The sequence below is a fragment of the Neoarius graeffei genome, chromosome 16 (genome assembly GCF_027579695.1).
Source record: "Neoarius graeffei isolate fNeoGra1 chromosome 16, fNeoGra1.pri, whole genome shotgun sequence".
Lineage (NCBI taxonomy): Eukaryota > Metazoa > Chordata > Actinopteri > Siluriformes > Ariidae > Neoarius > Neoarius graeffei.
The window spans coordinates 60635893-60662874 of NC_083584.1; the positions used below are offsets into that span (position 1 = coordinate 60635893).

At 41.6% G+C, this 26982-nt stretch overlaps 1 protein-coding gene across 1 annotated transcript in view; it reads left to right on the forward strand.

Moving 5' to 3' along the window:
• The first annotated feature begins 3427 nt into the window (after positions 1-3427).
• Positions 3428-26982, forward strand: part of LOC132900927 (interleukin-1 receptor accessory protein) — a 33780-nt gene continuing 10225 nt past the window's right edge. Inside the window, exons 1-8 of the mRNA XM_060943311.1 lie at positions 3428-3517; positions 7276-7361; positions 20849-21125; positions 21428-21602; positions 23901-24066; positions 24404-24472; positions 24953-25085; positions 25247-25395. Coding sequence (XP_060799294.1) covers positions 3501-3517; positions 7276-7361; positions 20849-21125; positions 21428-21602; positions 23901-24066; positions 24404-24472; positions 24953-25085; positions 25247-25395 — 1072 coding nt within the window. The 5' untranslated portion in view covers positions 3428-3500. The remainder of the gene's footprint in view (positions 3518-7275; positions 7362-20848; positions 21126-21427; positions 21603-23900; positions 24067-24403; positions 24473-24952; positions 25086-25246; positions 25396-26982) is intronic.

The window sequence follows — 26982 nt, forward strand, 5'->3', positions numbered from 1 at the left end:
CAAAAATATGCAAACACTATGAAATATGAAAGTAAGATGAAAAAGAAACATTCTATTGCCTTATACTGCAAGACTAAAACAAAATAAAACTGTCAAAACTCACCTTTTCAGTGATAACGTCCGAACAGATCACCCGCGTAACAGAAAGACCGCAAATGGAAGCGCGATCAACTTCTAACTGTTGGAGTGGAAAATTCCATTCTACACATGCAAATTGTTAATGTGTGTCCTTCCCCGCACACAAAAAACACACTACGGTAAAAAATAGACCACAACTCATTTTATAGCTCAGAAATTCATACAAGAGCAGCTACCATCGTAACATATTCTGTAAGAAACATATTCTATACCTAACTTTCAGCTTTCGTTTTAAAAAACAAAATCACAGATTTATAACTAAATGTTTATATGGTGTAGTGATTTTAAGTTCCTACTTTTGGTGAGGTAGTGACCTTGACCCTGAGGCTTTCCGTTTAGATCAAAGCATAAGATTGTATTGGTTTTGGGTATGCGGAAAATGGAGTTACAACGGTGATCAAATATTTTGCATGATGTTTTATTAGGGGCGGCACGGTGGTGCAGTGGTTAGCGCTGTCGCCTCACAGCAAGAAGGCCCAGGTTCGAGCCCCGTGGCCGGCGAGGGCCTTTCTGTGCGGAGTTTGCATGTTCTCCCCGTGTCCGCATGGGTTTCCTCCGGGTGCTCCGGTTTCCCCCACAGTCCAAAGACATGCAGGTTAGGTTAACTGGTGACTCTAAATTGAGCGTAGGTGTGAATGTGAGTGTGAATGGTTGTCTATGTGTCAGCCCTGTGATGACCTGGCGACTTGTCCAGGGTGTACCCCGCCTTTCGCCCGTAGTCAGCTGGGATAGGCTCCAGCTTGCCTGCGACCCTGTAGAACAGGATAAAGTGGCTAGAGATGATGAGATGTTATTGTAATTCCTCCTCCCTATACCTCATAAAGATCTGTTCCTTATACCTTTTTTTGAACTGGTTTATAGTTGTACATTTCATGAACTCCACATTCAAACTGTTCCATAGCTTTACTCCACAAATAGAAATACTGAACATTTTTAACGTTGTCCTAGCACTGCTAATTTTAAATTTCAATTTCCCCCTAAAATTATAGCCCTCCTCTCTATCTGAGAACATCGTTTGGAGATTCCTTGGTACTTTATAATTCCTTACTTTGTACATTATTAAGGCAGTTTTATATTCTATAATATCCCTGAATTTTAAACATTTTGAATTGAAGAATAGTGAATTAGTATGATCTCGGTAACCAGCACTATGAATTATTCTTATAGCTCTTTTTTGAAGTATAGTTATTGCGTGACGTGAATATTTATACGTATTTCCCCACACCACTGAGCAGTAATTTAAGTACGGTAAAACCAGGGAACAGTAAAGAATGTGGAGTGAATTATAGTCCAGGACGTGCTTAGCTTTACTCAACACAATTAGTGATAACTGTAGACTTTTCAGTGGACGACAAGCTTTTTAAGGGAACGCGATGTCGTCAACCATTTATCATGTCCCAGATCAAGCCGCCATTTTTCCACAAATTTGCAGAATTTTTGCCAAATTCTGAATAGAGTATTCACATCAAAGATTTAGTTTTATCTGTATTATTTCTTTCATCATTTTATTTCAAATTAAAACCAACATCATCATTCAAAACCGTATAGTTTATTGACTGAGTATATTTAATGGGCGACCCCCACAGTACCCAGTTTCTGAGACAGATCCATATTTACACTACCGTTCAAAAGTTTGGGGTCACCCAGACAATTTAGTGTTTTCCATGAAAAGTCACACTTTTATTTACCACCATAAGTTGTAAAATGATTAGAAAATATTGTCAAGACATTTTTCTGGCCATTTTTCACATTTAATCGACCCCACAAATGTGATGCTCCAGAAACTCAATCTGCTCAAAGGAAGGTCAGTTTTATAGCTTCTCTAAAGAGCTCAACTGTTTTCAGCTGTGCTAACATGATTGTACAAGGGTTTTCTAATCATCCATTAGCCTTCTGAGGCAATGCTGCGTTCATGTGCTATGGGAAGATGATATTTTCCAGTTGGGAAGTGGTATTTACCAGTGTGTTGTGTTCACATGCTTTTGTTGTTGTTGACAAATTAAAGATGGTGGACCAGATTCAAGTTAGCAATAGTTAGTTAGCTATGGTTAGCAATAGCGTCTGCTCTGGATAGGTAAAAACAAACCATAACAACACATTTTTAAAGGAAACGGATTTCTAACGTATTATACTACACTTGTTAATGACGCAACATTGCATAGACACCAAAAACTACCCACTAGTACTAGTAAAAAAACCTTTAGTAGCGTACAATGCTTAGCATTCAAGTGTGTCTTGTACCGCTCGCCGCCATGTTGAAAAGGTTGAAGTTCATCTCATCTCGGCAACTCATCTCATCTCATTATCTCTAGCCGCTTTATCCTTCTACAGGGTCGCAGGCAAGCTGGAGCCTATCCCAGCTGACTACGGGCGAAAGGCGGGGTACACCCTGGACAAGTCGCCAGGTCATCACAGGGCTGACACATAGACACAGACAACCATTCACACCTACGGTCAATTTAGAGTCACCAGTTAACCTAACCTGCATGTCTTTGGGGGAAACCGGAGCACCCGGAGGAAACCCACGCGGACACGGGGAGAACATGCAAACTCCACACAGAAAGGCCCTCGCCGGCCACGGGGCTCGAACCCAGGACCTTCTTGCTGTGAGGCGACAGCGCTAACCACTACACCACCGTGCCGCCCTCTCGGCAACTCGTGTATCAAAATTTTCTACGAGTTGCCCAGTGGAAAATACCACAAGAGGGGGCGTTCATGTGTGCTTTCCATGTCGGCGTTTGGTATTTACCATAATTCCCATAGCACATGAATGCAGCAACATTGTACCATTAGAACACTGGAGTGAGAGTTGCTGGAAATGGGCCTCTATACACCTATGTAGATATTGCACCAAAAACCAGACATTTGCAGCTAGAATAGTCATTTACCACATTAGCAATGTATAGAGTGGATTTCTGATTAGCTTAAAGCGATCTTCATTGAAAAGAACAGTGCTTTTCTTTCAAAAATAAGGACATTTCAAAGCGACCCCAAACTTTTGAACGGTAGTGTATATTTAAAATGTTTTCATTTGTGATATGTAGAAAGGTACATGAGGTGAAGTTAGGGTATGATAAAGGATGTGACTATTCAATTTCTTTCTCTGTGTGGACTTGCACTGAGGTAAACGCGAATGTCGCCCTTTCCATCATGGCGGACGCGTTGACGTAGGCGTCACCCAGAGGGGGCTCGTGCGGCTTCCGTGTTGCAAGGCATTGTGGGATTTGTGGTTTGGGCAGCACGGGGTTTTCCGTAGGAGGAGCCTGACTTTACAGGGCGTAACATTTCCGTTTACACCGAGCCGAACAGACAGAACCACTCAGGAAGCGCGTGATACGGAACCGAAACGCGCGAGCCCGCGAATGAAGCGTGTGATCCGGTAAGATACGTTGCGCGGAACACCGCACGCGCTGGATGTGTCGCGTGCTTGGCTTTATTTTAAATAAATGATGTGATTTGACGGCACTGAGTTTGATCACGTGTGTGGAAAAATGAATATGTAATGCAAATGATGACTGTTAATTAATTTATTGAAGCTAATTATAATGAATATCTCTGAGAGAGAGAGAGATGTTGGAGACACAGCTACTTTTATAAGAGATTGCACAGTGTGTCGTTTCCGTGGTAGTGTGTGCGCGCGCATGCGCATACAGTGCTCATGTACAGTATATGTAATTTTGCAATGTTAATTAATATTTCATTAAAGGACGTGTTGTTATTTAACAAAGAAAAACATATACTCGTTGATCTGGGGAAGTTTTCTGCAACATATATACAATGTATATATATATATATATATATATATATATATATATATATATATATATTTGAATCAAAAACTTGTGGAAGGAGTCTCCAGTGTCAGCCTCAGTAAATCTTCAGGATGGAAATTTGCTCTTGACAAGCTGTGCATTTTACTGTCTTCTCGACTAAAATGAGAGGCTGGAGAAGGAACTTCAGCTTCGAACTATCTGTATTAACGACGTTCCACAACGTTAAAGTGCATATCCTGGACCAATTTTGGGGTTTTTATTTTATATGAAAGAATGTCCCTTTACACACTCATCCAGAAGGGTAATTTTGCACAAGCCCATCTGTCTACAGCAGAAAAAAATAAAATAACAAAACACATCTGGAAAAATCCCAAGGGAGTCTGGAGCCAGATTCGTGACGTCACCTGCGGAAGCGCCAGCAGGCTGCGAGAGCTTTGCACGGTTTCAGTGCACAGCCTGTGTAGACCAAGCGCTCCCATTTCTCTCTCATTGTCCGGTCTTTTGGGAAACGATGAGTACTAATCCCATCAAGATTGGTGTTGCTACACCCTCCTACGATACATCTGTTAACCATTTTAATAATTGCGCGATAACGATGAAGAAATTTGCAGAAAACCACCAGGTCGTTTTCTCATAAACAAACCAGCGCCGACGTAGGATTCAGAGGGCGGCGTCCCACATGCGACGTCACGAAAATCAATGTTTCCTGGGAAATCCAAATGCCAAGTTTTTTCAGAGGCGGACCAATTCGCCTCAAATGGCTTGATTTCAACTGAATCTTTCTGGTATTGCGCAAGGGAAAAAAATTGCAGAGAATGCAGAATGTGACAGATATTTGACCAAAGTTTAATATAAAGTAGGAGAATTACATTGATCTTGTTCCTGAATTTACCCATGATATGCACTTTAAATGTAACCATAAATGGATAAAAAAGTATGACATACCATTCTTAAATGAATTAAACTTGTAACTGCTGGTGTGAGAGGAATAGCACATATCGAGACGTGCAGTTATTGGAAAATAATCAACATCTGGGTCGATGGGTTGCATCACATCACATCACCCCACCCAATCACATCGGTGATATATATATATATATATATATATATATATATAAAAAAAGAAAATATATTTCTAAGTATATTTACGTAAGTAAATGCTAATTATTTGGATTAATTCCATCCATCCATCATCTCTAGCCACTTATCCTGTACAGGGTCGCAGGCAAGCTGGAGCCTATCCCAGCTGACTACGGGCGAAAGAAAGGCGGGGTACACCCTGGACAAGTCGCCAGGTCATCACAGGGCTGACACATAGACACAGACAACCATTCACACTCACATTCACACCTACGGTCAATTTAGAGTCACCAGTTAACCTAACCTGCATGTCTTTGGACTGTGGGGGAAACCGGAGCACCCGGAGGAAACCCACGCGGACACAGGGAGAACTTGCAAACTCCACACAGAAAGGCCCTCGCCGGCCACGGGGCTCGAACCTGGACCTTCTTGCTGTGAGGCGACAGCGCTAACCACTACACCACCGTGCCGCCCTTGGATTAATTTGTATATGAGTGATTCCACGCTTATGGGTACTGAAATGGGGACATGAACTTATTTTTAAAAATTCACCTAAAACCATTTCTTTTTTTACCATCAGGTCACAAAACATGTAATCTTTAATGAATGATATGTTAAAAGATAACTTTAATTTTCTGAGATGTAATAAAAACATATTTATATGCCAAAGTCAGAACGTAACAGAAGTGTTGTGGACATATATATTCTCAATTTTAACAATGTAGAATTACTTTTTGAAACATAGGAAGGTGATGTTTTAGCAAATATAATTAATAAACATGTGTAGTAGAATAAACATACACATTCTTTCAATAAGATTAACATGGTATAGAGCTAGATTGTAATTAATTTGTAACAGATGCGAGATGGACAATCGTAACAGAAGTAATGGAACAGACATCATTTTGGAACTCATAGGCTTGACTTTGGCATATAAATATGTTTTTATTACATCTCAGAAAATTAAAGTTATCTTTTAACATATCATTCATTAAAGATTACATGTTTTGTGACCTGATGGTAAAAAAAAGAAATGGTTTTAGGTGAATAAGTTCATGTCCCCATTTCAGTACCCATAAGCGTGGAATCACTCATATTTAAATATTTCATTAAAATTTTTTAAACAAAAGTAATATGGCTGCACATTTCCATACTTCCATATCCAGACAATTTAAACAGCACTTGGCAATAAAATAAAATAAAATTCAAACAAATTGTTTAACACTTGATTTTGATTTGCATATTTTTTTACTCAGTAAAATATAAATGTAGGAGCAGAGTATTACTTCACTAGCCAGAAGAAAGAACTCAAAGGTGCAGGAAGCAGTAAAGTTTCCACTTTGACTGATTTGAATCTAAAGCTACCACCACTGCACTTCAAAAAAAAAAAAAAAATCCCCGTCTAATTTATTGTCATTAATAGTTACAGCATTCACAGTATAAAAAAAAATCTTGACTGGATTCTTTGGTCCTTAAATACTGGGTTTACTGAGTGCTGTATACATTTAGGGTTGTGTGTGTGTGTGTGTGTGTGTGTGTGGTGCACACTGTGTAATTGCCTCTCAGATTGAGCAGCTATTGATCAAGCACAGAATTTGATTAAACTGTGTGTGTGTGTGTGTGTGTGTGTGTGTGTGTGTGTGTGTGTGTGCGCCACAAGCAAGTGGCCTCTAAATGCTTAAGTCTGACTTGAATCAATTGAATGTCCATGTAGCTTTTGCATAATTGGCATTCCAGATTTCCCATAATGTTTTTCAATGAAATTAAAGCACATCATTAAGGAAGATTGTGTGTGTGTGTGTGTGTGTGTCCCCTTCACTTCCTCCTTTCATCTTCACTCGCTCTCTCCATCCTCACTTCATCTTTAATCCCTTCACCTTTACTGCTTGGATCATTTCCTTAACTTCTCGTTCCTTTCATCATCAGTTTTTCCATCACTTCATTTGCTACATCCTTTACTCATAAACCACTTCCATGTGAGCAGGTGTGTGTGTGTGTGTGTGTGTGTGTGTGTGAGAGAGAGAGAGAAAGAGAGAGAAAGAAAATGATGGATGCTGTTGTGGTGACACAGGGGACCAATTGCTCTCCTCCTCTCAGCCTCTCAGTGGATGTTCCATTACTTTCTGGTCTCACACACACACACACACACACACACACACACACACACACACACACACACACATTCTCTCAGAGACGGTCTCTCTTATTAAATCATTCATACCTCAATGAACCCTGCTCCTCTAATACTCTCTCTCTCTCTCTCTCTCTCTCTGTGTGTGTTCAGGATGTTTCTTTCCGCTCTCCTCTTCCTCAGCTTGATGTGGATGGTTCATGCCACCGTGTCAGAAACCCCACCCACTAGCCAATCAGGTAAGAGCTTTGATAAGTTGGTTACAAATGTGGCTCCGCCCTCTCTATCCTGCTGCTATCTTTATTTTAAGTTTAGAAAACTCACTAAAATTACTAATGTTTCAGTAAGGTTTAAAAGAGACTCACTATTCACTAGAAAGGCTACAAAATACCATAATTATTCCATTACGGATGTGTCCCAAACCACACTTCCTATTCAATACAAAGGTTAAATAACTACCACCATCATTCCACTATGGACATGTCCCAAATCACTCTTTTTATACACTACAAAGGTAAATAAATACTGTACCACCATTATTCCATTCTGGATGTGTCCCAAACCACAAATTCCTATTCATTACAGAGGGTTAATGAGTATTAAGGGTGTAATGATATACTCTGGTTACGATTTGAATTGATTCACGAAACAGTCTTCACAATTCACAATTGAATTTGATTCTCAAGATTATTTTGAACAAAATTTGAATGAAGAAAAGTGTCCTATTGTACTTTCTGAACAATGCAAAACAATGTGTTTTTATCTGTGTAAAACTAAATCCGTTAAAAAATTGGTTATGTTAAAGCTATGTTATAATATTGTAATCAAAATGTATTACAGGTTCACCATATCTTAATCAGAAATAAAAATAAATAAATGTGTAAAACCTTCCAAAAATTTGATTAAATAAACAAAGTCTAGGGTGGAAATTATGGATGGAAACAAAATGAGCTCAGTAGCAGCACCTACAGCATCGTTTTAACTGGAAATAGAGCTCCAAAGTGGCTAAAATGCCCATTTTCCATGGCCTCTTTCTCAGACACTGTGAATCACAGAAGCGCTGGACTGATGTTGTTTGAAAGATATTGAAGAGCTCTTTTTAACTGTTATAATGTGGCTGTGTAACCGTAAAACTGTTGTTTGTCAGTCATTGTGATCTGGTGCTGTCACTCAGTGTGCTCGGAATTTATTTTGTGGGCTGTACAGATTGGGCCCTCTGGTGTTCAAGCAGTGCAATTTTATTAGATGTATAATTAATGGAATTCTGATGTACACAATGAGAATCACATATTCCCATGATGTACATCATGAAATCTTTTGCATCGTAATGCATCATGACACAATGTCTCATTACACTGTTAGTAAATACCATCGTTATTTCATTCTGGTGGCGTCCCAAACCACACTTCCTATTCAATACAGGCTAAATAACTACCATCATTATTCCACTGTGGATGTATCCCAAACCACAAACTTGTATTCAGTGTTCTTGTTAGATACTCATATTATTCCACAGTGGACTAATTCCAAACTGCAGTGTTATTTTAGGCAGTGGAGTCTTTTCTCAGTAGTTTATCAACACATCTGAGGGAAATGTTGATATTCTGAACACTTTTGTCTTGTTTTGTTTGACAGTTTGGCTTCGTGCTGTCTGTATAAAAGGTTATCAAGGTCATGGGTGAAGTTGCTGAAATGTTATGTCAGCAGATATTGTAGCTGGGTTATTAGATTTTTTTTTGTAATTTCTTAATGGACAAGTAGGTTTCATAAATCCTGCTTCTTATTGACCTTTGCAGAACAAAAGCTTTTGTTTGGTGTGTATGTTTAACATTAATGCATTTCACAGTGTGCCAGCATGCTGTAACTGTAGCGTGCAGTACTTGGGATGAGTCCCACCACCACCTGCTGCACTACACACTTGATGTGATCTGGCTGACAGTAGAATCATTTTACTGGGTGATTTAATTAACGTGGCGGCACGGTGGTGTAGTGGTTAGCGCTGTCGCCTCACAGCAAGAAGGTCCTGGGTTCGAGCCCCGGGGCCGGCGAGGGCCTTTCTGTGTGGAGTTTGCATGTTCTCCCCGTGTCCACGTGGGTTTCCTCTGGGTGCTCCGGTTTCCCCCACAGTCCAAAGACATGCAGGTTAGGTTAACTGGTGACTCTAAATTGACCGTAGGTGTGAATGTGAGTGTGAATGGTTGTCTGTGTCTATGTGTCAGCCCTGTGATGACCTGGCGACTTGTCCAGGGTGTACCCCGCCTTTCGCCCGTAGTCAGCTGGGATAGGCTCCAGCTTGCCTGCGACCCTGTAGAAGGATAAAGCGGCTAGAGATAATGAGATGAGATGAGATTTAATTAACGTTCACGGCTGACAAATGATCTTTTCAGAATCAGGAACACACATTGGAAGTGAAATAAAGTTCCATGTGCAATATACCATGGTGTGCAATGCACTTGGTGTAAAACCTGAGATAAATAAAGTGGATATGTATGTTTGCAGATGGAGCAGACTAAAGTGACTTGTGTGACCTATGGGAGTTCAAGATCCCAATGGTCCGTGGCTTGAAGCTTCTCCTGAGCCTTTCTGTTTTAGCCATGTGGCTGCAGAAGCATTTCCTTGATCTCAGCAGTCTGAACAGACCATGCCTGGGGTAGGAAGTGTCCTTGAAAAATTTCTGGCCTAACAAAAGCAATTTGAAAGCAAGACAACAGTTTTACCCCCTCAGACAATTCTGGAAGTTCAAGGTATCTGCCCACATTCAAAGGACATTCTAGACTTTTGCTTTGAAAGCGTCACTGTATGGTATGGGACCTGCCCCATCCAAGACCTCATAACCCTGAAGAGGGTGGTACATTAAGCAGAACCTACCAACCAACTTGGTGAGTCAGCCTGATTTAAGTGTCCTGGTCAGAGGTAAGTATTGTTCAAGTGGTTGGTTCTACTTAATGTACCACATTCTGCAGGGTGTTGTGGTCTTGAAAGAAGCAGATGCTGTACCAGGCAGTGATACTCTGAATGGCAAAGGTCTAGAATGTCCTTTGGATGTGGGCAGATACTTTGAATATCTGAGGTGGTTCTTAAGAGGGGTGCAGTTTCCTACCTGCTGCCTCCTGAGGTCCATGAACATCTCCTTGGTCTTGCTGATGATCAGGTCAGCGCAGGCACCACCACACCCAATCCTTCACCTGCTTCAAGTATGTCTGTACATACCTGTTCATGATCAGACCAACCAACAGTATGTTGTCAGATAATTTAGTGATGGAGCTGTGGTTGGCCACACGGACATCAGCAGGGGACTTGGGACACTTATGTTGTCTGTTAGGGCAACAGGTTTATCAGGCCTGCATCCTAAGTATGCTGCTCTGTGGCAGTGAAACCTGGACTACTTATGCCAGACAGGAAAACTGCCTGGAAAGGTTTCACCTTCGTTGCTTACGACAGATCCTTGGCATCACATGGCAAGATAAAATCACCAATACTGCAGTGCTGCAGCAAGCTGATTCCCAAAGCAAGCATCTCCTTCTTTGCCAGCGCCGTTTATGTTGGCTGGGGCACGTATACCGTATGCAAGACAGTCAAATACCTAAGGCCATCTTATACAGAGCGCTGGCCAGTGGTTTTTGCCCTGTAGGCCGTCCAGTACTGCGCTTTAAAGACGTCTGCAAGTGCAATATGATACTCACTAGAATTGACCAAGATAGCTGGGAACTACTTGCTGGTGACCGCAGAGGTTGGAAACATACTATACATGAAGGCATCAAAACAGGCAAGAAAAAGCTCAAGCAACAGTCAGAGGAAAGAAGACAACGGAGGAAGCAGAGACAGCAAAGACAAGAAACCCAGGTCCCCAATCCGCATTCCCAGTTCACCTGCAACCTGTGCGGGAAAGATTGTCACACAAGAATCGGACTGCTGAGTCACTCCAGACGCTGCTCTCAACAGGACTGACTGCTACTAATGTGCCACCAATTATCTGACGAGATAGACGGATGCCTACTAGGGCCACAGGACTGTAGTCATTCTAGCATAATGATTTGTTGTTCTTAGGCACAGGGAGACTGATTGACTGTGTGAAGCATATGGAGAGCACAGATTGGGCTCGAGGTGTATTAAAAATGAACGTAAACACCATGGCTGTTGCTACACTGATCTACCACCATGAGTCCACATTGCAGCGCAAAGCTGAATGTCGGCTAACTTTCCTGCTAAAAGTAACAGTCAGTTCAAAGTTAAACATACCAGACTTGAATAATATCTTTTAGATGCCATGTGAGAGAAGAACCCCACAACTTGTGGCCAAAACCTTGCTCAGCAACTTGTTGTTTTTTTGTGGATGGTGCAATCACAATGTGCTATGATTAAAAATAATTGTAAGAAAAGAATAACAATCACAAGTATATATTAATTCACTTGAAGTTTGGGGTGGCTTATCATCCTTTCTTGCAGCTGAATAGCTGGATTACAAAGGCATACAAGTCGAAGGCAGACAAAGGCACCGCTAGCAGCCGCCATACTACTCATGTCTGACCACAGAGCACAGCTCAGACATTCACACCTATAGACCCCTTCGCATGTTCGTAAACAAACCGACCGTTGCCAGGATGCGCGCGCAGCCTGGACTCAGAAACAATGGCGCTGCCCATAGACCGGCATTATGAGCTGTCAGATTATGCCAAACAATTGTCGTTACAAGATCGAGAATGCTACATAAATAAGTTAACTCTAACAAGTGGACATCGCCTACCGGATCCGCATTTAATTAAAGAGTGGACGGACGATGTTAGTAAGTTCCCTCCTCATTTTCCTCTGATACCTGAAGGCAGTCATACTATTTACAAAAAATGTCAAACTCAAAAAAAAAAACCTATTTACAAAAGTAGCCTGCCATCAACATTCTGGTTACAGCGAGACTACAACTTGTTTAACAATGGGACATTCATATTCATTTTGTTTTAATCAAATTATGCCAGTGATGTGATGGCAATGTGGCTTTAGCTACAACAGCAAATCCCAACACTAAACAGCAATTTGCAGGAGGTAATGGCATGAAAGGAATGTTATGGCCCTTTTCCACTACCCTTTTTCAGCTCACTTCAGCTCGCTTCAGCTCACTTCAGCCCGACACGGCTCGCGTTTCGACTACCAAAAACCAGCACGACTCAGCTCGCTTCAGCCCTGCTTAGCCCCTAAAACTCGCACCGTTTTGGAGTGGGGCTGAAGCGAGCCGAAGCGAGCCGAGTGAGGCTGGGGGCGTGAGCAGACACTCCCCTGTGCACTGATTGGTGAGGAGGAGTGTCCTCACATGCCCACACACGCCCCGCGAGCGCGCTGGGATCTGTAAACACCGCAAACCCGGAAGAAGAAGAATTACGAATTATGAGAATTTCTGAAGCCTTATGCGCCTCGCCTCATCTATACGCTCTTGCCAGTATCTGTCCGCGTTGTCGGTGACAACAAGCCACAGCACCAAGACCAGCAACACTAACGACTCCATGTCCTCCATGTTTATTGTTTACTATTCGGGTTGTGAGACTACCGCTTAAAAGCTCACTGATGTCACTGTTTGCGCTGCTTAACGACATCACCTGACGTCCACCCACTTTCGCTAACTCCACCCAATGTGTCCACCCACTTCCAGCCAGCACGGTTCAGCGCGGTTGTAGTCGAAATGCAACTCCAACAGCCCCGCTCAGCCCGACTCAGCACGGCACGGCTCAGCCCGACTCAGCCGCGTTTGTAGTGGAAAAGCGGCAATAGTGTAAAGAGTGCAGCTAAGAGAAATCAGAGCTGCGTAAAAAGCGAGAGGCAGAGAGCAGAAATGAAACTGAACGGGGCGGGAGCTAGGTTAGAGCAGTCAACGTAAGTTGGCATTTAGAGTGAGGGCACATAATTTTACCTTTCCATCCTTGCTTTAAAATTGTGATTTTCGGCATACACAAATAATGATGGCACAAAATCTGGACTGCTTGAGTCAAGCGAGACCTCTCCTACAAACAAAACTGCATGCAAAGCTAAGTTAACATGCTAACAATATTCATTACATTGTGTAACTATGACCCAGCTAATCAGACAAACGTTACCAAAGTATTTTGCTACATCAATAAACGAAGACTAGAAAGAATAAAAAAGAAAAATTTAATAAATAGCCTGATCTTACCTGTGATGAAGTGGGCGCTGCAAACCCGCGCATTTTTGATGGTGCTTTCATCCCAGTCTACACGTTTGATGGCTTGTACCCATAGACGTCGGCGATTTTTTTGGAATGGGTGAGATCCTGCTGGAATTCTGAACATTTTAACCCCATCACTGCTACGATTCTGACACCCGAAAACACAACAACTAGGCATTTCTTCCAAATATTTCTTCTCGTCTCTACCGGTCGCGGAGTCTTTTTTGGGTCCAGGCTGCGCACGCAATTTCCTCTTACATATGAATGACGTTTACTGCAAAGGGGTCTATCGGCAATGTACAGTAGCCAGTTAACCTAACTGCATGTCTTTGGACTTTGGGGGAAAACGGAGCACCTCGAGGAAACTCATACAGACACAGGGAGAACATGCAAACTCCACACAGAAAGACCCCCATCGGCCATTGGGCTTGAAGCCTGAACCTTCTTGCTGTGAGGTGACGGTGCTAACTGCTACACCACCATGGTTATCTAGCTATTGTTAGTAGATTGTTTTAGCTAGCAGTTTTTAGTCAGTTTGTCAGTTTCTGAAAACCAAAATATGGAGTTTTGACTGACCTGGTGGGTTAGCCAATAAATTTATGAATTCTCCACCCCAATATGTACAGTATATGTAATACCAAACAATAAAAAAAATCAGTAATGGTAGAAGCCTTTGGAACTTTAAGATCAGAATGCTATGAGGTAGGTGTAACATTATGTCTCTTTTCAATTCCATCAATTGAACTCTGTGTGATCCCCCCCCCCCCCCCCCAACATAAGGATCTGCTTAATGTCCCTTTATCTATGGCTGTAAAGAGGACAAACGGGCTTGTGCAGTTTAATACAATTAGCTGTCTTGCTTACAGTGGTCCAATAGATGTGATAAGACTGGTGGACCTCATCTTTTTAAAGCTTTGATATTTGTAATGGCCATTCTTTCAAGAGAATAATCTGCTAATGCTGCCACATAAATGGATAAAAACTATTGGCATAAACACAGACATATAGCGCAAGCCAAAGTGTTTCTAAAACTATATGCGAATGATTGCATTCTGACAGTAGGGTAGTATTGTTAGTGGTAGAGGATAGTAAAGAAGAGCAGATAAGGAAGAGGGACTAGAGCTGTTGGAATTGGTATCTGGCCTCTAATCAGTATAGCAGAATGCTTTGGCTCTTGGTTGGCCAGTATTATGACTGGGAAATGGGGTGAATCCGTACCTCCACACCTTTTTGGCTACTGAATCATCGTCATTTCTTGTTCCAAATGAAATATGACATAATTTTATCTTTTTAGGAAATGTTTGGGAAGCAAAAAAAGGGATAGACTGAAAAAGACTGGAATTGCTTCAGCAACCCAACACTATTGGCTTTCATACACCACCTTGCAAAATTTTGCAGAGTGCATTCATTTGATCATTGCTCTTCAGAAAGTGTCTTATCAATTAATCCAGAGCCTATCCAATAAATGAGGTAGGATGGGATTGTGTTCCACACACATTCAAACATTCATTCATACCTCACTGAAGATGAACATCATCCATCCACATACGGTAAGTTGGTTACATTTTATTTGTCTCATAGCACGGGTGGCACGATGGTGTAGTGGTTAGCACTGTCACCTCATAGCAAGAAGGTTCTGGGTTTGAGCCCAGTGGCCGACAGGGCCTTTCTGTGCGGAGTTTGCATGTTCTCCCTGTGTCTGCGTGGGTTTCCTCTGGGTGCTCCGGTTTCCTCCACAGTCCAAAGACATGCAAGTTAGGTTAATTGGTGGCTCTAAATTGACCGTAGGTGTGAATGTGAGTGTAAATGGTTGTGTGTCTCTATGTGTCAGCCCTGCGATGATCTGGCGACTTGTCCAGGGTGTACCCTGCCTCTTGCCCATAGTCAGCTGGGATAGGTGCCAGCTTGCCTGTGACCCTGCACAAGATAAGTGGTTATGGATAATGGATGGATGGACATTACAGCACACTGAAACTTTTTTTCCTTCGCATGTCCCAGCTTGTTAGGAAGTTGGCGCCCAACCGTGGCAGATTAATGGTGCTGGAGCTTTTACCCTGACCTTCTGATGAGCAACAAAGTACCAGCATATTTTTTGAAAGCGGGGGAACCTGAAGGAAACTCCCACAGCCATGGGGAGGACATGGACACTTAGTGAACAAACTGGGAACCCTGGAGCTCTCAGCCAGCAACACTTCCTGCTCTGCCACCTCAGCATGTTCAAGTGTATTCATTAAGCAAAAGCTAGAAATATGGTGTGAGAATAACTAATTCAGGTTCACCATGCCATAGCTCTTAAAGGGCCTTAGGCACTTCTCTAAGAAACTAAAGGCTAAAATAGTCAAAGGAGTGCCTCTTTGCAATCAACTTGAAGTTGTCGAATGGCTGTCGTTGACTTCCCAGAGCTGACGCCCTTTAGATGGAGCTTGCATTTAATTCCATCAGGGTGTCCAGACACCTTCCTGACCATACTCCAAGGAACCGGTGGAGGAGATGGTTTAGTCACCGAGTACCTGACCCTGCAGCAGGTAGTACTGGATTACAGGATACCAGTAGCAGGTCTCCTGGCCTGACCTGACCTTATAATGACATTAATCAGTTGGGTAACTGTAGCGGTTCAGTATTGGTGGGTGGAGCACAGAGGACGGCAGAACAGAGATCAGGTTCAAAATAGCGTTTATTGCTACACTTTTCAGTTTCACAATTCTGAACTCTAACAGACACACACGACTGGCGTCTTGTTCAGGGATCATCCCTCTGCTCTCGCTCTCCCTCCTTATATAGGGCGCGGTCACTGGGAAGACACACAAACACAGGTTAATTGCTCTCAGGTGTAGTGATTCTGCCACTTACCTTCCCTGACTCCGCCCTCCTGTCACAGACCGGTGCTTGACCACGCTCCCGCTGCCACAGTAACTAATTACATGAGTAAAAAATGATGCTAAAAGAAAGTTGACCGGTTGTTTTGTTAAGTGGATGAATCCCCCTCTTCTCGATATTCAGCTTGTATCTCAAAATGTGGCCCAACTGATTAATGGTAATGTGCATAAATCGCATAAATATGGTTTGAAATTAAGAGGGAGGGTCAGAGACAAAGAGAGGATCGCCTTCATACAAAGACTTAAACCGCCCAGTAAAGACTGTTCTACCATCAGCCGGGTTTGTGTAGTCCAGCAGGTGGCTATTTACAACATCTAGATCCAGCTCACTACTACGAAACACATTAACTTTAAATATCAAGAAGAAAATTTTGTTTTGCCAAAGTCAATAGAGAGAAAGCTTTTTTTTTTTTCCTTTTCTATTCCAAATAACCTTATAGTGGACATGAAATCTGCTTGTCCCAGGCATCAGGGTTTCTGATTTGTCCACCCCTGCCTTAAGTCTGATTTTAGACTTTCCTATAAGAAGGAAAGGGAACAACCCAGTTTAGCAACATGAAGGTTTATCTTCAATGTGGTAAATGTGTATAGTGTTTCTAAATTACACTAGATCGTGCACTGTACGCAACGTCAAATGTTTTTCACATTACTTACATTTAATCAGCTTAAATATGATTACCTACTGAAGGAAAAGTGCTTTTTTTTTCTGGGATTATGGCTATTCCTAAATAAAGGGAACGCCTCAAAAAGAGGTAATGTACTCTTACACAAGGCTTTGCTCCTTTCAGAGAATAACTTTCATTATCGGATTTTATACTCACTTGCATTGAACCAAATGGAGGTTGTGCGGAAAGATTATACGTTTGTCACACCTATTTAAAATAAATAATTTTAGAATTACATTTTGATTTGACTCTCATGTACGTTACTCAGGGAAGACTATAAAACGTTGCACTCCATAAATAGTGCACTATGTAGTGAACAGACTGGGGTTTATGGTGTATGATGGGCCAGCAGTGCAGTGAGTTTTCTGAAACACAGATGATCCGGTGTGTGCGGGAAGGGGGATACCGAGTGTGCCTCGTATATTTTGTTCTGATGCAGAATTGTAAATCAGTTATATTATCTGGGGTGATGTTAGCATGCAGAATGAATTAACATAATCCAAAGCAGGTGTGTGTGTGTGTGTGTAAGTAAATTTCCACTGCTGTCTTCGATTTTGGAATTTGTACATTACAGTACATCCTATATTTTTTGCTCTAAATATTGATTTAAAGTGTGTGTGTGTGTGTGTGCGTGTGTGCGCGTGTGTGCGCACAAATAAATGTCAGGGATGAGAGTGATTGATTTTGGTGTAGTTTGCTGAGTCTGTATATGTTGCTCAGCTGTGTGTGTATGTGTATTTCTAAACTATGACTTGTACAGTCCCTACCAAAAGTATTAAAACGGCAAGGCCGATACTTTAGTTTTTTGCTATACACTGAAGACGTTTGGGTTTGAGATCGAAAGCTGAATACGAGACGATTGATCAGAATTACAGCTTTCGTTTCCTGATATTTACATCTAGATGTGTTAAACCTTTTGTTTAAAATCTGTTTATAGAACCTGGCACTTTTTCTTTGAACCCACCCATTTGCAAGTAATCAAAAATATTGGAACATGTGACTGACATGTGATTCCTGTTGCCCAGGTGTGATTGTTTCAATGATTAATAGCTCTGAATGTCTGCTCTTGGTTTAAGCTTTGGGTTTCACCTGTGAAGACTGCATTTGTTGTCAAAAAGGATAAACCGACCTTAAAGGTCATAGGCAATGGTCGGAGGTGGAACGTAGAATATCAAGCGAATTCAGTCTTCCTGGTGTCTAATTTGCAGCATAAAATTGAATAAAACGGTTAAAATATACTGGTTTGCGCAAGTTCCGAAGGTTTGTTTACACCTCACTTATGTGCACTTTCACCGCCAGGGGACCGTTGTCGTGACGTCATTCAAGCCAAACAGACCGGGAGCAGCTCTGTGTTTACTTGCAAACCGAGCACACATGTACGGACTTTGGTCGTGAGAGGTTGTGCAAAATGTCTGAAAGTGATAGCGATTTTGAAGTAGGAACTCTCCAAATTGAATATCAAGAGGTGAAACCATGTTTTTATGACCCTATGGTCGTTGCGAAGCAATCGGTGAATGTGGCTCACTGGTTTGACCGTGCGGCCTCGGAATCGGACAGCGACTCAGCTGACTCTGATCGTGGTGACCCCGGACCTCAACAAGACTCGCGCCCAAACGATTTATCCTGGTCGTTATGATAAATTCCTACTTTCGTCGTAATACTAAATAAGAGCCCTTTTGAAGAATAATTAAACCGCTCTCCCTAGTGGATAGGTAATGATTACTTGACAGTGTGCCGGTAGGCCACATTAGCCTGCCATTCACAGCATTATACTATTTATAGCCGACTCTAAGCGAGGAAATATCCCTTTGTCTCATTTCCACAATGATTGTACAGGATCCCTCAGGATTCTTGACTTGTCAATTGCAAGCAAAGGTAAAAAGGTTTATCTCCAATCTTCTCCTTTTTGCTTGAGTGTTGCTGCTCCGTTTCTTCTTTGACTGCTTGATTTTGTTTAATGTGCACAATCCACTCTCTCCGCTTTGTCTCCTCTTTCGGAAAAAGCCAACCCACTGGCTTCACGCGCACAATCCACTCTCTCCGCCTCGTCTCCTCTTCTGGAAAAAGCCAACCCGCTCGCTCCGCCTCTTCTCCTCTCTCAGAAAAAGCCAATCCACTCTCTCCGCCTCTTCTCCTCTCTCAGAAAAAGGTAAAAACTTCTTCCTGAACCGGTCCCGTTGTTACAGTTCACTGCACAACAATAAGGCATGGGGGTTTTTCTTTGGAAATTCCCGAACGCACGTCTGCACTCAAGCCGAACAGCAATGCAAGTCAAACGGAAGTGGACTCAACTCAAGCGGTTTGTTTGTCTTGAATGACGTCACGCGCTGAGTGGTCACGAAAATCGCCGAACAGAAATTCGCCGTGATCCGCACTAACTTATTTTAATTATTACTTATTAACAATACTTCTTGGGACCAGAAGAAAATTACAGAGGGGTTTTTAACATATAAAGTTTCAAATGTGCATAAACTGAAAACCGTTGCCTACGATCTTTTAAGACCATAGAGCTGTTTATGGGAGAAAAGCAAGTCATTTTGAAGCTGAGAAAAGAGGGAAAACGGATCAGAGCCATTGCACAAGCATTGGGCATTGTCAGTACAACAATTTGGAATGTCCTGAAAAAGAAAGAAACCACTGGTGCACAAACAACCAGATATCAAACAGTTGATGACAGAAACATTGTACGAGCTGTGAAGAAAACCCCCCAAAATAAGTCAGTGACATCACTAGCAACCTCCACAGAGCAGGGATGAAGGTATCACAATTCACCATCTGAAGAAGACTTCTCATCTCATCTCATCTCATCTCATCTCATCTCATCTCATCTCATCTCATTATCTCTAGCCGCTTTATCCTGTTCTACAGGGTCGCAGGCGAGCTGGAGCCTATCCCAGCTGACTACGGGCGAAAGGCGGGGTACACCCTGGACAAGTCGCCAGGTCATCACAGGGCTGACACATAGACACAGACAACCATTCACACTCACATTCACACCTACGCTCAATTTAGAGTCACCAGTTAACCTAACCTGCATGTCTTTGGACTGTGGGGGAAACCGGAGCACCCGGAGGAAACCCATGCGGACACGGGGAGAACATGCAAACTCCGCACAGAAAGGCCCTCGCCGGCCCCGGGGCTCTGAAGAAGACTTTGAAAGCTGAAATCTAGAGGCCATACCACAAACCACTCATCAGCAGTGAGAATCAGAAGACCAGATTGGAATTTGCAAAGAGATGCAGAGATGATCCACAAAAGTTCTTGGACCACCAAAGTGATGGGAAGGCTAAAACATGTGGAGAAAGAAAGGATCTGCTCATGCTCCAAAACAAACAAGCTCATGGGTCAGGCACGGTGGAGGTTGTGTTATGGCTTGGATTTGCATGGCTGCTTTTGGAATGGACTCACTAATCTTAATTGACGATGGAACTCATGGTGGTAGCAGCAGAATGAAAAGTCTACAGAAATGTTCTGTCTGAAATTTTACAGCGAAAGGCATCCTAATTGGGAGGAACTTCATGCAGCAAGACAACGACCCAAAGCACACTGCCAACATAACAAAGGACTTCATCGGGGGAACAGTGGAAGATTTTAGACCGGACGAGTCAATCACAAGACCATAACCCAACTGAGCATCATTTCCCCTCCTGAAGAGGAGACTGAAGGGAGAAAACCCCCAAAACAAACAACAACTGAAAGAAGCTGGGGTACAAGCCTGGGAAAGCATCACAAAAGAAGAATGCAACAGTTTGGTGATGTCAGTGGGTCATCAGCAAGCATGGTTCTTCATTTTTATTACACAGAATAATTATTAGCATAATGTTTGCTTGCTTGGTTACAAACCTGCAAAAGTATTCAATGTTGTTATGCTGAAATAATTTCAGAAATACATCAACATTTGTGTGTTAGCATGCTAGAATTGGCATGTTAGCATACCGTACACATCTGCGCATAGGACAAGATGGGTTTTAATCTTACACTGTGATTGAAAATGTACTTGTGTGGGTGTGTTTCAGGGCCACCATGTGTGAACTGGGGTGTGTATGAAAGAGAAGTGGTGAAAGTGTATGAAGGTGAAGCGGGGAGAATACACTGCCCACTCTTCTCACACTCGAAGCTGTATAACTACGCAAAGATTCAGACCACGAGACACACACTGCTCTGGTACCGACATACACACGAGCTTGAGGAGCCGGTTGACCTCAAGCTACCGAAGTTCGTCAAACACAGAGACTCACTGTGGATACAGCCAGCTAGCATGCAGGACAAAGGAGAGTACATCTGCATTCTCAGGTACATATACACACACACACACACACACACACACACACACACACACACACACACACACACACACCTTATAACAAATATCTAACTTAACACTCTTTGTTACAGAATAGTACACTTACCCTAAATACACTAACATATGGACAGAGTAATGTAACTGCTGCAGTAGCACAGCGACCATAAACACACTAACAAATAGGCTTCACGTACTTCACTGCTGAAGAAGCATGCCCATGTGTGCACTCATAAATGGGCATGTTACAGTTTGGCTGATATATAAATAACAACGCTATCGCACACGTGTGCAGGAACATGTCCTCGTGTGTGAAGATCAGTGTAAGATTGGATGTGGTTCCCCGTAAAGGTCACTGTGACGACACGCTGCACCGTAACATCTCTGTCCCACTGCAGAGCAACTACACACTTCGCTGTCCCAACGTGCAGTACCTACCAAGCAAAATGGACAGCATCATCTGGTACCATGTGAGTGTGTGTGTGGGTGTGTGCGCATGCTATGGTTGTACAGGATACAATACAAAAAAGTATCGCAGTATAGTACTGTAGTGTTGAATGATACCGTACTTTTTTCAGCACGATACAGTCGTTTTTTTTTGTTTGTTTGGTTTTTTAGTTGGGTTTCACTGTTTTATATCAGTACCAGTATTGTGACGTGTGTGTGTGTGTGTGTGTGTGTGTGTGTGTGTGTGTGTGTGTGTGTGTGTGGAACTGCATTGGTGCCTCATCCAATGGCTCCAGGGTAGTGTGTAGAGACGAGGCTGTGATCTACCAAATGTTTGTTTTTTATACTGGCTCTTTACGATAGTCTTTTTTTTTTTCGAATGATACTGTAGTGTTTCAGTACGATACTGTTTTTTTTATTTGGTTTTTTTTTTTTAGTATGATAGTCACTTTTTAGTACAATACCATAGGGTTTTGTTTTTGTTTTTTAGTAAAATGCTGTATTGTTCAGTCCAATACTGTAATTTTTTTCATACGATACTGTAGTTTTTGTATTATGATACTGTCATTTTTTTAGTACGATACTGTAGGGTTTTTCAGTACGATACTGTAGGTTTTTTTTTTAGTAAGATACTGTGGTGTTTTAGTATGATACTGTATTTTTTAGTACGATATAGTGATATTTTTTTAGTACGATACTGTAGGGTTTTTTAGTACAATACTATTGTGTTTCAGTATGGCACTGTAGTTTTTTTAGTAAGATACTGTGGAGTTTTAGTATGATACTGTATTTTTTTTAGTACGATACTGTAGGCTTTTTTAGCATGATACTGTAGGATGTTTCAGTACGATACTGTAGTTTTTTTTGTAAGATACTGTGGTGTTTTAGTATGATACAGTAGTTTTTTAGTACGATACTGACATTTTTAGTACGATACTGTAGGGTATTTTTTAGTGCAATACTGTCATTTTTTAGTACGATACTGTAGGGTTTTTTAGTACAATACTGTAGTTTTTTAGTACAATGCTATTGTGTTTCAGTATGATACTGTAGTTTTTTTAGTAAGATACTGTGGTGTTTTAGTACGATACTGTATTTTTTTAGTACGATACTGTCATTTTTTAGTAGGATACTGTATGGTTTTTTTTAGTACGATACTGTCATTTTTTAGTACGATACTGTAGGTTTATTTTAGTACAATACTGTAGTTTTTTAGTACAATACTATTGCGTTTCAATATGGTACTGTATTTTTTAGTATGATATTGACATTTTTAGCATGATACTGTAGGGTATTTTTTTAGTACGATACTGTCATTTTTTAGTACGATACTGTAGAGTATTTTTTTGTACGATACTGTCATTTTTTTAGTACGATACTGTCGTTTATTTTAGTACAATACTGTAGTTTTTTAGTACAATACTATTGCGTTTCAGTATGGTACTGTATTTTTTTAGTACGATACTGACATTTTTTAGTACAATACTGTAGAGTATTTTTTAGTACGATACTGTAGGGTTTTTTAGTACAGTGCTGTAGTTTTTAGTGTAATACTATGGTGTTTCAGTACGATACTTTTTTTTTTTTTTTTTTTTTTAGTAAGATACTGTGGTGTTTTAGTATGATACTGGTTTTTTTAGTACGATACTGTAGGTTTTTTTTTAGTACGATACTGTAGGGTTTTAATACGATACTGTAGGTTTTTTTTAGTATGATACTGTTTTGTTAGTATGATACTATAGTTTTTAAAAATACAATACTGTAGTTTTTTAGTACTATGGTGTTTCAGTACGATACTGTAGTTTTTTAGCACGATTCTATATTGTTTTTAGTACAATACTGTCATTTTTTTTAGTGCGATACTGTACAATACTGATGTTTTTTAGTGCGATACTATTATGTTTTAGTACAATACTGTCTTTTTTTTGTACAACACAGCTGTTTTTTAAGTACAATACTGTAGGTTATTTTAGTATGATACTGTTCTTTTTTTAGTAAGATACAGCAGGTTTTTTTAGTACGATGCTGTAGTTTTTTTAGTACGATATTGTAGTTTTTTTAGTATGATATTGTAGTCTTTCTGTACAATACTGTAGTTTTTTCAGTACTATACTGTAGCTTTTTAGGATGATACCATAGTGGGTTTTTGGTTTTTTTTAGCAAAATACTGTAGTTTTTTTAGTACAACACTATAGTGTTTCAGTGTGATGCTGTATTTATTTTTTTTTGGTTGGGTTTCACTGTTTTGCCATTATATCAGTACCAGTATTGTGATATTGTTACAAATGTGTGTGTGTGTGTGTGTGTGTGTGTGTGTGTAGAACTGCAGTCGTACCTCATCCGATGGCTTCAAAGAACTGCGCGGAGATGAGCTTGTGATCTTCCAAATGTTCATTTTATACATCGGTCGTTACACCTGCATCGTCACCTACCAGAGCAACGGACTTTCGCTCAACTACACATACACCATCACCCTCAGAGCCGTGTGTATGACCCTACCCACACAAACACACACACTAATACACATACAAATACTGCAATCATTCAACTTCCTATGCGCATTTAAAACGACCTGATGTCAAACATAGTACTGCACTCAGACAGCCTCGATGTGCTAACTCTCTAATGATAGCACCTCATTTTTAAATTTTCTTAATAATGCTAGCATGCTAAAGCACTATTTGTAAACAAATGTGTAATGTATGCTTATGATAGCTATTGTATTTGTACGCAGTATTGGTCAAGGATACCTGTGTGTGTGTGTGTGTGTGTGTGTGTGTGTGTGTGTGTGTGTGTGTGTGTGTGTGTGTGTGTGTGAGAACAGCCAACGAGGGGCACAAAGAGCCAAAGATACTGAATCCAGCTGATCGTCAGATTTACACCGTCAGCGTGGGTGAGTCTCATTCATAGTCCCTCTACGTAGGCAGCCTTCACCCAAATAGGATAATGTGATAAATACGTATTTATTGAAAACTACAGTCCAAATATTACGGTGTATGTCTGTAACAAGGTAGCATAAAACTCTTTGGGATGTGTTGTCGGAAAATAATGATTTGCGAGGAAACGAAGGTATTCGCAAGAGCAACGAACAGAACATGCAGTGTGCGAGTGTGCTTCTCTTCACTCATCCTGTGTGCATGAGCTCGTGCTTTGGTGCCACTTGTTTGTGATTCAAATTGAATTTTAAGACTTTGGAGGCGGGAAAGTTACGGTCGGTGACTCTCAGCCTCATTCCCCATCGGCGGTACCATTTAAACGCCATACTTTTCAATATGGCAGAGCCGTTAATGTATGACAGAAGCTAGCAAAAGTGTGGTGACTCCATCTGTAGGGGTATTTTGCTAAGCGGTGGGTTTCTATGGTAACCCTACAGGAAAGACTGCAACGTTGGCCTGCTGTGCGTTCTTTCCATACCTTAATGATGAGGAGCTGCAGGTGTGGTGGAGCATCAACAACAAGACACTGGAGGAACTATTAGATCCTCGATACACCTCACCTCCAGTCAAGTACACACACACACACACACACACACACACACACACACACAGTACAGTGTATAAGTTCTCTGCCTTCAAATCTCAGTTTTTGCACGATGATTGTTTTTTAATCCTTTGTGTGTGTGTGTGTGTGTGTGTGTGTGTGTGTGTGTGTGTGTGTGTGTGTGTAGGGTGCTACTAGATGATTATGGTGACCGTCAAGTGCAGAGAGTGTTGAGTGTGTCACCATTTAAAGAAGACGATCTGCACAAAGAGTTTCGCTGCTCCGTTCAGAACAGTAAAGGATTCCAGAGCAAAGCTGCCACATTGAAGAAAGAAGGTAGACAGACAGACACACACACACACACACACACACACACACACACCCCAAGCTAATATAGCTCAGTGTTGATACTCGACATTTCCCAATGTGCCCAAATTCACAAAAAAATCTCATGTTCCCAAAATCTTTTCATGATTTTTGTTGGTTTTTTTTTTGTTGTTTTTTCCATTGGATGGTGCGGCACAGCTCGGCAAATTAGACCCCGAAGCCGTTTGTTTTCAGGATAATGGCTGGCTGATGAAATTATTGGCTGGCTAGCTGACTCAGCCAAAACCTTAATGGCTGCTGCAGCCACCAAAATGTTTATGGCTACAAATGGCTGATACTGGACGTCACTGTGTGGCATATATCCGGGCGAACGGATCAAACAAATGGGGGGAATAAATAGCAAATTACCACAGGTCCCCTGGTCTCTTACTTCATTGTAAATATAAATCTAGCAAGATTGTAGTTCAATGCTAATAATAAGCTAATCTGGATTGTTCGAGGAAGGCATCTAGCTATCTACTCTCACTAGCAATGACCAGTGAAGGACTGGCAGCTATCTTACTATGATGAAAGTAGAGTGGTGGAGTACTTTTTTTTTTTTTTTATCAATCTCGAAGTATGTGAAACAAACAAACAAACAAACAAAAAAATACCTTTACACTTTCCCTCAGCAGCGGCAAAGAATGCAGCCATCTCGTCGATATCGGAGTCGATTGATGCTCTGGGTGGGTTCCCGGGTTCCCCAGTGTATCGTGGTAACGGTGTGAGGGGCGGGAAGCCAGACAGGTAGTCACAACGGCAAGCTTGTGGTGGCGCTCTGTGCTGTGATATCAGTTCTAAATCTCTACAGTGTATGCCTATACGTCTCTATTGTGTTACTACTAGTGTGTACAGTTGATCATGTTTGTGTCACTTTTCTTGTAGCTCATGATGTGGATAAACCCATTATTTGATGTACACAATTTTTAGTGGCTCAGCCAAATTTTATTAGATAGCGGCTCAAATTGGCTTACAAAATTATTGGCTGGCGGCGGCTCAAATTCTAAATGGCGGTTTTAGCGGCGCCTGGCGGCGGCTTCGGGGTCTACAGCAAATTACCCACAATCCTTCATGTTGCCCCTATTTCCACTGCCAAGCAAGCCCTAAAATACCCAAGTACACTATGTGGACACCTGATCATCCCACCCATATGTGCTTGGGTCTTCCCCAAACTGAGCTCTGTGCAGACATGGTGTGTTAATGTCAGAGCGGAAGAATTCCTGCACAGAGCCCTGACTGAACTCTGTGGGATGAACTGGAACACCGACTGCACCCCAGGCCCGACCTCACTCACGCTCTTGTAGTTGAATGATCACAAATCCCCACAGCCACACCCCAAAATTATCTAGTGGACAGCCTGAAGAGAAGAGAAGAGTGGCGCTTGAGGAACAGTGGTAGAAAGAAGAAGAACAACTTTATTCATGACACGTACACTTGTGAAATTCCTCTCTGCATTTAACCCATCTGAAGCAGTGAACACACACATACCCAGAGCAGTGGGCAGCTACGCTACAGCACCCAGGGAGCAGTTGGGGGTTAGATGCCTTGCTCAAGGGC